Source organism: Rattus norvegicus, chromosome 7 (genome assembly GCF_021556685.1).
Source record: "Rattus norvegicus strain SHRSP/BbbUtx chromosome 7, alternate assembly SHRSP_T2T, whole genome shotgun sequence".
Taxonomy (NCBI): Eukaryota; Metazoa; Chordata; class Mammalia; order Rodentia; family Muridae; genus Rattus; species Rattus norvegicus.
In genome coordinates, this window is record NC_141540.1 from 117,020,818 (window position 1) to 117,033,046 (window position 12,229).

Here is a 12,229-nt window from a genome sequence, read left to right on the forward strand (position 1 = left end):
GAGGCTAAGGAAGAAGAGGCTGGGGCAGCAGTCCTGGAGTAGAGAGAGGAGGGGAAATCGAAGAAACAAAGGGTGATTTACTGAGCAAGAGTTTATTTTTAATTGTCTTTTAACTGCAGCCACAGAGGGGAGAGGGGCTGGGGGCCCCGTTTGGGCTGGTGCTGGAGAAGCTATAGACAATTCCCTTAATGTGGTTTTTGATATAGAGCCCAAATTAGCTCTAATAAAAAGGGATAATAAAGCCAACTCTTGCACCAAACAGAGCTCCTCCTGGCTGTCAGAGCGGGGCCGTTACCAAGAGGAAACTGCGTTCTCATTTCAATTAACCTTGTTTGCACCCCGCCACGTCCACACAAATAACAATAACATTAATTCAGGGCGCTGGTGCGGCCCACACATTAGACAGCTTGGAGTGCGCACGGGCTTTGGAGCTGGCGCTTAATGAACCTGAAACTCGACGTGAATTTCCAAATTGCTCACGACAGAGTTTCGAAGCTCGATTAGGGAGAAAAATGCTGATTCTCTCCAAGCTTCTCAAGGGGAAAAGCTGTCGGAGCAGCAGCAGACCTCACCCACCCAGCTCCTCTGTACTGCGGCCCTGGCCCCAGGCCCTCCCTCACACTCACAGCCATCTTCTCAGAGGGCAGTGGGTAAAAGGAAGGTCAAGTGGTCTGTGACTAGCACTGGGCCCTGACTGCAGTGCTCTCAGGCTTTCCAGGCTGGGCACACCTGCGCATGGCAATCATGGCTATGCTGCCATGCTCTCCCGACCATTATGCCATCCATGGCAGGAGCTGGTTGAGACCTTGGTCCCATAGTCTAGGAGCATCTATTAGGCTTCCCTCCCCTGTACGTGCGGTGGAGCTGGGAAGCAGTGTGGTACCAATGCAGGACCTGGGGCAATGGTGATGACAAAAGTAGACTCTTGAGTGTGGAATGCTGGGGCCCAGGCCTGGTGCTACTTCCAGCTGACGAAGAGGCAACACAACACAGCCAGGGCATGGCAATGAGCAGGGAGTCGGAGGGACACATGAGGAGGGAGCCACTAACTCAAGACCCAGGAAAACTACACAGTGCAATCTGCCTGGAGGCTGGCTGGCATGCTGTCTGGAAGAGAGGGCCTGCGGACCACACAACACTCACCTTTTCCTTGGACACATGATGAGAGAAAGGGCAGGACCCATCTGTCTTCTTGCACGTGCCTCGGACAAATCTGCAGCATGGGATAGGGTTTGGGGAGGGCTGGTAGCAGGTTCTGCCACAACACCCCCTCCCCCCAAGTTGTCAGGAAAGTAGGACAGGGCACCTGGTGCACACGGCCACCTTCTCAGGGTCATGGATGTAGGGGCAGCATTCGCCACGGTTACACCTGCCAAAACGGTTGTAATACATGCAGTACTCTCTTTTCTTCTCTTTCTTCTGCTTCGCCTGCCGGATGATAGCCAGACTCCGCTGGATGGCCCGGCTATACACAGGGAGAGGGGTTTGTAAGCCCATAAGTGGGCAGGGAAGCCCTTACCTTCCCAGCCTCAAGGGACGCACCTGGCCAAGGAACGACTGCTGGTAGTGGCAGGGTCCAGGCGTCCTATAGAGAAAAGGAACAGGCCCCATCAGGCCACAGGCCAACTGTAACCCTTACCTACCCTTCCCTGGCTGGCTCACACCTTCTTCCTATCAACCCATCTTGGCAAAGAGTTCTGAACCCCCAGCGCTTAGCCCAGGCATAGATGCTTCCTCCAGGAGCCCTCCCTGAGGGCCGAAGTAGCAAGAGTGGGGGAACTGCTGGGCCCTGTGTATGGCTTATGTCAAAGGTGGGCAGCCTTGGATGCCAGGACAAGGACTAGAACAGTCTGCCAGCCCCTGATGCCTTCAACCAGCTAGGCTCCCTAAGATCAATTTGTTGCTTACTGGTTCCCTACTGGCTTCCCAACTTCCTGCTCCCCTCAGTGTCCAGGTGGCTCATGGGGCAGGTTCTTGGACTGAGGTAGTGGCTGGCCATGGAAATGTTTCTAGGCTCTATCCTTGGCCTGGCTACCAAGGAGGCCACTGTGCAAATGACAAAGGGTGATGGCACCTCACTTTGTCAAGCCTGGGAAAGAAACAGAAAGGGCGGCTTATATCAGGGTAAAAAAGATGGACCAGGATATACAGGAGAAAAATTGGTTTTAGACTTAGAGGGAGAAGAGAAGAGGAAAGAGAAGAGAGGGAGAAGGAAGAGAGGAGGGGGAAAAACAGGAAACAAAGGAAGATGGTAGAAGAATGGGAGGAAGAGGGGAAGGATGATGATGGGGAAACAAAACAGGAGGAGGAGAGGGAGGAGGGAGAGGGGAAGGATGATGATGGGGAAACAAAACAGGAGGAGGAGAGGGAGGAGGGAGAGGGGAAGGATGATGATGGGGAGACAAAACAGGAGGAGGAGAGGGAGGAGGGAGAGGGGAAGGATGATGATGGGGAGACAAAACAGGAGGAGGAGAGGGAGGAGGGAGAGGGGAAGGATGATGATGGGGAGACAAAACAGGAGGAGAGGGAGGAGGGAGAGGGGAAGGATGATGATGGGGAAACAAGACAGGAGGAGGAGAGGGAGGAGGGAGAGGGAAAGGATGATGATGGGGAAACAAAACAGAAGGAGGAGAGGGAGGAGGGAGAGGAAGAGGAGAAGGAGGAGGGAGAGGGGAAGGATGATGATGGGGAAACAAAACAGGAGGAGGAGAGGCAAGAAGGAGAGGGGAAGGAGAGGGAGGAAGGAGAGGAGAAGGAGAGGGGGAAAGGGACAGAAGAACAAGAAGAGGAGGAGAAGACTGAAGAGAGAAGGGGATGAGGGAAGGAGAGGAGAAAGACACAGCACAGTGGTTGCAGACAAGGGTGTCAGGGTCTGAGGTGTCTGTGTGGCGTGAAGAAGACAATGGCATGGGGATGAGGATCCCTGAGAACTTCCAGGATCCACAGGGAGGGGGATGCCCAGGCTCACCGCACAGCTTTGCCCACTTCTTAAAGACACAGGCCAACCCCAGGATCACAGGGCAGGCAGGGGAGGACCTGCTCAGGATGGCTTCCCTGGTTCCTCAAATACGCACATGACCATTCCCAGACCAGATCCAATTTCCTACAGAACAGCTGCTGAAATGAATACAGCACTAAGAGGCACAAATGACATCATTCTGAAATTCTGAGGACCTGAGGTGATGACAAAGCCATCTAGGTTTTAAAAGGGGATGTTCTAAAGCACCTGAAGCCACAGAACCAGGACCTGCTCCTCCATGAGAACATGTGATCGGCTCCAGAGCTGCACTCCTCAGTCTACCCCAGATCCACTGCGGCCCTTCACGCCTCACTGGTTGAAAACTCAGACCCTCTCCCTTGGAAACCCTGGAAGCTACTTGGCTCTGAGAGCTCCTCACACTCTTTTAACATCCTCCCTAGGCAGGGCTGGGTGTTCTGCTGAACCTTGATACCTTAGGAACTTTGGGCCTAAGACAAGACCAGACTTACTAGGGAAATCTGCCCGGTGCTAGGAAGTACCTGGGGTATCTGCTTAAATGAACTACGAGTCTGGATAGTGCCCTCCTGGGATTTTGTGGGATTCTTTGGCCAGAGGACAATTGTCCTATACTTAATCTCGGTGCCCTTGAGTTTGAAAAGAGCATCTGTGGGGTCCCAGTGGGAAGCAGAGACCCTGTTGAATAACTATGCCAGCTCAGGCAGTTGGGGCATGGATGTAGGTAGGTACAGGGAGCTGAGGGCACAGGAAAGACTACAGGGTCTGAGGAGAAAGCAGCAAGGAGAAAGGAAGGAAGACCAGGCTTTCAGGGCATGTAGAGGCAAAGCATTTAAGGTGGCCTCTATTTCCAGTGAAGGACACCTGTCCTCAGGGTGGCAGTGGAGTACTGTCTAGGTGGCACAGACACACACTCACACCTGCCAGTCTTTGTAACCAGTGACGTGCAATGTGATAGTCTGTCAATGAGCACTGGCTCCCGGGCTGTCGCCCAGCCTGCTGGTGGCACTGGCACCATCTGCTCCCAGACAGGGACACGCGGGCATCACGTGCCACCTGTCAGGACCTGGTAGGGAGCTGCTTTCTCCTCTTTCCACTTTCTGCTTTTAAAAACACATCAGCGTGGGGTTCACGGTGGGAGTTTTGACAAGGATAGGAGGCACCTTTCCAAATGCTTTGCAGTGTTAAAAATGCACATAAAGTAGCTGGCTTGAAAAGAAGCAGCCAGAGGTGCAAAAGGCATAGCCCTGACCTGGGAGCACAAGCTGCTGCTTCTGCTGTGCACTCTGGAGCACTTTCACTTCCTGAAGCTTCCCAAAATAAATACTGGCTCCCTCCAGCTCCACCCTCGCTTAGTGCCCTGTCTGTTCTCTGGTCCTCAAAGGGAGCTCATCTTTCTGAGAGGTCAAAGCCTCCTTAGCATGTGGCTACCACTCTGGCAGAGCCCCTCAGGCAAACAAGGGACCAAGCTCAAGGTATTTGCTTGAGTTCCATTGCAGAGCTGACTAGTTGCTCCCAGGAGGTTAAAGCAAGGGCCTCCCGAAGCTCAGGTCTGCTTGGCTGACATTCTGCCAGGTCCAGGCAGGGCACATCCAACAAAAGCACAGAGCTGCAGTCTTGGAAAGAAAACCAAAATGGCAGAGGAACTGTCAGTAGGAACGGCATATGAGCAGGTTCTCCATGACCCAGCAGTTCTGCCCCCCTGGAGCGCAGCTGACAAGGCTTCCTTCCCTGCATGTCCCTCTATATAACCTCCTGGCACCCAGGCAGGGCAAAAAAATTAGCTACAGAGGGCTAGGTCTGGTGGTACACATTTTTAATCCCAGGACTCAGGACGCAGAGGCAGGTGGATCTCTGTGAGTCTGAGGCAGGAGTTCCAGGGCCTCCAGATCTATATAATAGAAGGACCTATCTCAAAAAACAAAAGAAAAAGTTACAGATACCTCATTTGCTCAGGAACGTGTAGGTAGCTAGTCAGCAGCGAAAAAAATACAGATCACACACCTGCCTTTCTCTGGCCTGAGAACCCAGGAGTCCCTCAAGAAGCCAGGGCTAGCCTGAGACTAGACTTCTTTACGTCCCTCACTGAAGGAGCTGACAGGCTCTTTGTGCCCTCAGCAAGTCCAGCCAACCAAGGACACAGGTCCCAGGCCAAATTACAGGGCAAGGGTGCAGGAACTGAGCCATCTGAATAGCAGGTAAACCTGAGAAGGTGGGCTAAACCTCAGAAAGTCAAGAAAGCCATGGCTAATGCTGACTCTGTCCTTAAGGGGCTGGAGGGGGGCCAGGAGAGGAGTCAGTGCCCCATCCCTCCTGTGAAGGGTTGTACTTTCTTGAAGTCAAAGGTTTGCTGACACTAGGGAAGGAAATTTATTTCTTTAATTATGACTACTGTAAGTGGGCCAGTCAGCAGTAGTACACAGTTGGGAGCAATATCCCTTCTTCACTGTGGGGTGGGGGGTCTATGGAGGGGTTGTCTGGGCATCAGGTGCTATCCAGCCCACAGATCATCTCCCCTGGCTCAGAAGGTTTTGCCAGGCTGTGTGTCTCTTATCCCATTCCAAGGAGGGAAAGCCAAGCCCCAGAAGGGTCCCAGAGTGGCTGCCAAGGCTTGGTCAGGCTGGAAAGTCGGGGACCATGATAGTCTTGACTGCAGCAGGTTGAGGCCTTGGCAGAGCAGGGACAGGAGTAGAGATAACAGTAGAGAGGCCCACTGGGACTCCCAGCCTGCTCTTATCACGTTCCCTTAGGTAACTGGTTGAATGGAGACAGGCTCTGGGCAGATGCTCAGGTATTGGGGAACACGGCTCCAAGGGCTCATGGGAACACAGGTTCCTTCATAGCTGGGTCTATAGCAAAAAAAGGGCCAAACAGACAGACCCAGAAGAACTGCTCACAGCACAGTGATGTGGATGCTCTGAGTGTGGAAGACAGAAGGACAGAGTCAACAGAACTCAGCACTGGCCCCTGGGTCACAGGAGCAGACAGCTTCCCAGTAAGGAGTAAGAGGGAAGCAGCCCAGCCCTCTTTGTAGCTTAGAACCCAGTGAAGGACACGACTATGAGGGGCCAAATCCAGCACAGCCATCTGCCCTCCAGAATTTACATCTCTCGTCTCCACCTGCCCAGACAAGGGAGGCAAGAAGCTCAGGTGGCTAGTGTAGCCCCAGGCCCTAGGCCCATCCAGCCTGACGCAGTTTAAATCAAGATGCAGCACAAGATAGCCAGTCCAAGTATCTGAGGACGGGATCATACGGCAGTCACTATGGTGGTCACTACAGGGAGAGAGATGAGAGGGCTTATTTCCCAGCTCAAGGTTCTTCCTAACCCAAGCCTGGTGCTTAGGAAGCTAGAGTACGAGGCAGGGCAAAGTCACAGGCACAGGGAGACCACAGTGGGTACTGGTAGGGAGGCAGAGACCCAAGGGCATGTCAGAGTCAGGGCAGGAGCCCAGGCTACTACCACAGCTCTCAAGTCAGTCTATCAGCCCCACCCCACCTCCATCCCCCCAAGAATACACCCAAGGGATACACCACAGTTGCCATGTTCCCTGTGCGTCATGTCCCAGAGAACAGCACCTGGAAACACCTTTCCTCAAGAGCAGCTTTCAAGCACAGCTTGGCAGGGACAGAGAAGCCGGCTGCCCCAAATGGAATGTGTCTCCTGCCCTGGGCACTGCTGTCTCCCGGGTTGAGCCTTGCTCCTTTCAGCCCCTCTGGTGAGCAAACAGGACTACTGGGCACAGCTGAGCCTCTGCGATCCCATAGCAATCCACAATCTTGCCATATTTTTTGATGGGCAAAAAAAGAGGGTAAAATTGGACTGAAACCAAAATACTTTTCTCGTTGATTTGTACAATAAGCACATCCAAAGCATTTCCTTCTCCTCAGCCTGTCCCCAGGCTGCGGGGGGCTTGCAGCAGTGGTGGTGCCTGCCTCCAGATGCAGTTGGTGAGGCATCACCAATGTGATTAAGGGTGCCATGGCCCCAGGTGTTCGCTCACCCGGGCATGTTTACTATACCTGGTTCATCCTTTGTCCAAAAGCAAAACACAGGCGCTCCTGCATCGTCTCCCATAGAAAATCTAGGGCTGCTCAGCCAAGCAAGAGGCAAGCGCCATTCTGACTCCCAGGGGGCACTAGGGTTGCAGGGCCTCCAAACACTGCCCCACTCTGGCTGCCCCTTCAGTTTCATAAGGGAACGTTCCTAAAGCCCTGTGTCTATCCAGTTCTCTGGGTCTATCTGTTCTTTAGCTGAGACGTTCCAGGGCCCTGGCCTCATGCTCCTTACATGGTTATGCCCACAGCTGAAAGCTTCAGGGTAGAACCAAGGTCCAGAGAAAAGAAACACTAACATTTGGTGTCTACTCCACCCCTCACCCCACCCCCTTACTCTTCACCATCCCAGCTCACTCACCTGTTCGGAGGAGGGCCCTGTTGCTGTCACTGGGCCTGCTGGAGGTCTTGGAGAGCTTGTTGGCAGACACCTTGTACAGAACCCCTCCAATGCATCGGTAGCCTTTGTTACGCCATCGAGGGGAACCAGGTGGTGCTTTCCCTCCCCCAGTGATTGTTGGACGAAGGCGGTTCAGCACTAGAGACCTACAGAGACAACAAACTGTTTATCAGACACGGCCCAGAATAAGCTCTAGATCTGGTAGTTAGGGCTAAACCCAGCCTGAAGCACTTGCTGTATTGTAGTTGGGAGTGGCTGGGGGGGGGGGGTCTTTGGTCCAACTGTTGCCAAGAGACTTCTGCCCCCTTCCCTCTCATAGAGACACTTCTGTAGCAGTAGCCAAGGAGTTCCAAAGCACAGTATTATACAAGCTGGCTAGGAAATCATGAGCTCCCAAAGGGCCCCAGAGGGGAATGGAGTCTTCCAACACACTCTGTCCTTGGAGACTGTCTCCTAGCCTGGCCACTAGTGAGGATCCCTATACTGGGGAGGTTCCCTGGGCACAAAAGAAGGCAGATGTCTGGGCACCTATATTTTGAAAAGTTGTGCAGGGCCTTGGCCCCAACACCAGTATATGACACCTACTTGGGCTTCTGCCAAGGTTGGTGCAGACCCTGCCCCAGGACAAGAGATGCCATGGGACCAACAGGGACTACTGTTCATTATGCCCTTCTCTTTACCCACTGCTTAGAGAACTCTGTGCTGACAATGTATCAGGGCAGTCCCACCACCCTACAGGCCCACTATACAGAATAAAAACTACTGTTCAAGCCAGGCAGTGGTGGCACACACCTTTAACTCAGTACTTGGGAAGCAGAGGCTCACAGATCTCTGAGTTCAAGGCTAGTCTGGTCTACAGAATGAGTTCCAGGACAGTAAGGGCTACACAGAGAAACCCTGTCTCAAACAAACAAAAGAGGTGGGGGTGGGCGGGAAGGAAAGAACAGGGAAGGAACTGCTATCCCAGAGTCTGAAGTAGCTGTAGGATTGGTGGACCTCAGAGGCCTCCCTATTGCCCTTTCCAAGATTTCAGGTCTACCAGACACCCTAGGACCCCTGGAGGGTCAAGCACTAAACAAGATGAGGAAGGGCCTTAAAGTTGCTATCACTTGGGGAGAAGGCCTCTGTCCTCCACCAATGTGACACCCCCTGCTTAACTGTGATTCGAGCAGAGTGTCCCCAGGGAGGGAGGGAACTGTTTTGGTGGTGTCTTATTTATGTAAATCAGACACTACTTATCACATGATCACAACTTGCAATCACTGCCCTCTAGTGGCACGTGGGAGCAATGGGCACCAGCTATATATCAGCAGAGCACACAGAGGTCTTCATAACAGCAGTCCCCATTCCCCAGAGAAGAGCTAAAATTGAAGGCAAGGCAAGCATATCCTGCCTGGTACAAGGCTGTGACCCATCTCTTCCAGATCTCACAGGGTACTCCCACTGTCTCCCATGGCCCTGTAGCCTATTCAGGCCTAGCTCCTGAGAGGTCTGAGATCCCACAGCTGTAAAAAAAAAAAACCTACCTTCTCCAGCAAACTAGGGTCAAGGAGGTTATCCCCAGAGCTGAGCTGTAGAGTAATAGCCAGAGGGGGTTTGCTTGCCTGCCTTGCCAAGACACCTGCAGCACTGTCCACCATAGCCTACCCTGCCACCCACAGTGGGAGCTGCCCAGAAAGAAAATCACTAGGGGAGGGTAGCCATGTACTTGGACTCAGCCACCACTCTAACGTTCAGCACCATACCCACTTCTTTGAGCGTTAGTCTCCTCCTGCCAGCCAGTAGCCTCAGAGGGCTCATTAGTGAGATAATGTGAGCAAAGCGAGGCAGATATCAGGGGACCAAAGCTGCGGTGTAAGTACAAACACAGTGGTGGGGAGGCCACAGAAGGCACTTAACCCAGTTTCTCTTAATTAAAATTCAAGTTCACAACCACCAATCTTGGAAAGAAAGAGGTCTCCAAGAAGCCAGGCAGTAGTGATCAGTCTGCTTGGCCTTTCCCTGCCCCACTATCACACACTTCACTGGCCCTGTAGTGGGTTAGATGGGGAATCCTAAGAGGCTGGGACCTCCAGGAGCTAGTCTATCAGACTTTGTACCCTTGGCTGTCACTGAGTATGAGGAAAGGCCCAACCACAAACGATTTTCTACTGTACCAGCCCCTTACTTGTCAGTCTTAGAGGCTTAGTGGTATGCAGGCCTTCCCATCAGATCTGTGTCCACTTCACAAAGGGATGTTCAACTTAATTTTCAACACTCAGTTAGAATAAACTGGGACTAGAGCAGCAGCTGATGGGAGTCTGGTCAACCTGAATACAGGGAAAATATCCCTGCACCCACCAGGCTGGGGCTAGAGTAGCATTCTGAGGAAGAGGAGACTGGGGACTGGAGAGTACCATTCTGTAGTGGTGACTTCTCACCAGGCTTCTGGCCACCCTACAACTGGAACTAGAAGCCAGCTCTGATCCTTACCAAAAGACTGATGAGTCCCTGACTGGACTCTATGCAGGCTCTCTTCTCATAATACTTCTCCTAAACACTCCATCCCTATAGCCATCTATATGAGCAAATACACAGCCACCAGAAATACAAGGGTCAGAAGATAAGCACACTCATGCTCAACTACAGTCTTGGGTCCTGTGAGAACATACCTGATGCTCTCCCTCTGGAGGCTTCTTAGAGGGCTGTGCTAATGCACAGCGAGCCCTGAATGGGATTCCCATCTAGTCTTCCCTAGATATAGCCACAGAAAAGGACCACAGGCTAAAACATTGTGAGGCAGCCTGAGACCTAGGCAGGTCCAGCCAGAACTGTGGAGTTCCTTTTCTTTTTCAAGGATTTGCTTAAGAAGGAGGCCTGAAGTCCCTCCCTTATGCATGAGGAAGTCTTGAGTTGGAGACCGTCAAGAACCTGCCTCAAAGAAACAGGAGTCAAGAGCCAGCATGGGTATAAGGTTGGGCTAGGAATGCCTCAGCTCAGACCTGGTTCCCTCTGCCTTCACCCTGAGGTTGAACATGATTGGTCTTGAGAGCTGTGGTTACAGTTCTTCCCAAAACAGTCTTAGTTATTCTACCTGTTTATTTTGTTTTGGTTTGCATTGATTTTTTTGAGACAAGGTCTTACTGTGTAGGGCAAGATGACTTCAAACAAGAGACATTTCTCCCTCAGCCTCTTGAGTGCTGGAATTACAGGTATATACCATGTATGGCTTGACATGTTTAAATTCTTATTGATGATCAGGAAATATCCATTTGTCTCTTTCTCTTCCTTTTTAAAAAACAAACAAACGAAACACTGCTCATTATGTAGTGATAACAACTGTGGGCTATATGTGGATCTCATTGGACAGGATGCAGAACAGCAGCCCCTCTGTTCTTATCCCAGTCTCTGTGTGCAAAGGTCTGTGAATCCAGGTTCTGCATGGAACAGGGACAGGTACTACCTGCTGCTTTGCTCAGCCAAGAACCTGGAAGCCTTGTACGGAAAAGGCTACATTTGGGGCGTTGATGTGGATGAGCACTCAAGGAGATCTGGCTGGACCCTGGGGCTTAACCCGGCAAGGCAAAGGCCTTTCCCTCACCCAACCACCCACACCCCTGCTAGCTCACTGGCTTTGGAAGCCACAACAGAGGGCGCCAGGTGGGGCCTTGTAGCTTTTTACTGCCACGGGTGTCACAGCACTCCAGTAAATTGTTACCCTAATGGAGAGGACAGCCTTTGGAAACGAACTGTACAGAGAAGAGGGGATAAAATTAATGAGATAATAGCAGGGCCAAGGACCCTGCAAGCGCCTGCCCTCACGGCACGGCTCTGTAATTCCTTTTCTGCAATAGGAGCCGCAGATCTAAAGGCTTCTCCCATCCGTCCAGCAGGCCCATGCCGCCAGGAAATTTCATTAACGCTGGAAAATAGGAAAGGTATTAAGCGTGGATAATGAAGGCCAGGGAGGGAACAGTGCCTTAAGATAGTCTTCTTTCTCGCCTTTGTAATGGGAGGCATGAACTTTCCCTTCAAATCCATTTCTAATCCATTTGAAATACTACAGCAAATTATCTTTCCTTCAGCCCGAAAGCGGCCAGCCAATTTACTCCGAATAGAAGTGACAATGCCCCAGGATTTATCACCATAACCTTGACTACACCAGGGTGAGGCTGGGCCTCCCCTCTTACCCTTGGGGGGGCACACAAAGGATGGGGCAGGGGAAGATAACATTTTAAATGAAAAGCAGTGATAATGGGGAGAAAGACACACACCTCAAAAGTAGGTTTTTCTTTCTTTTTTCTTAAAAAGAAAGAAGGGGGGGGGGGAGTGCTGTGTCCACTTCCTTATGAGCAGTGGAAACTTCCAAGCCTGAAGCTGACTGGCCTGGCAGAGAGGTAGTGATGTGGTGGGGGGTACTTGGGTGGCTAAGCCTGGCATTCCCTAGCCTTTATAGGATCTGCACACAACAGGATACTCCAACTCTTGAATAAGCAGCAGCAGCCTGAGGTCAGTGGACAGGTATCTGGCCAACAGCTCTTCCTAACAACTGTCTAGACCCTCCTAGGCAGCCTGGCCTCTGCGACCCCACACTCTGGGCACTATTCTCCTGACTCTGTAATCTCATGCATGGGACTTCCACATGCAACACATCCCTCTCTCTTAGAGACCAGTGTGACCAGTACAGTTAGTAAGGAGGCCAAGGACCTCTGGGCAAGGGACAGTCAAGTGACATGCAGAGGCCCAGGCCACAGCCAAGTAATTCTAAACTCGGAAGCCTATACACACCAGGTCCGATGGC

The 12,229-nt window shown here is 52.0% G+C and overlaps 1 protein-coding gene across 3 annotated transcripts in view; it reads right to left on the bottom strand.

Annotated features, from left to right (window-relative positions):
- The window catches only part of Zc3h3 (zinc finger CCCH type containing 3), an 84,728-nt gene that overhangs the window by 21,550 nt on the left and 50,949 nt on the right, over positions 1-12,229 (bottom strand). For all 3 annotated transcript variants that reach the window (NM_001134865.1, XM_087556526.1, XM_087556525.1), the window contains 4 exon segments: positions 1,144-1,213; positions 1,307-1,465; positions 1,543-1,585; positions 7,411-7,595. In NM_001134865.1, coding sequence (NP_001128337.1) covers positions 1,144-1,213; positions 1,307-1,465; positions 1,543-1,585; positions 7,411-7,595 — 457 coding nt within the window.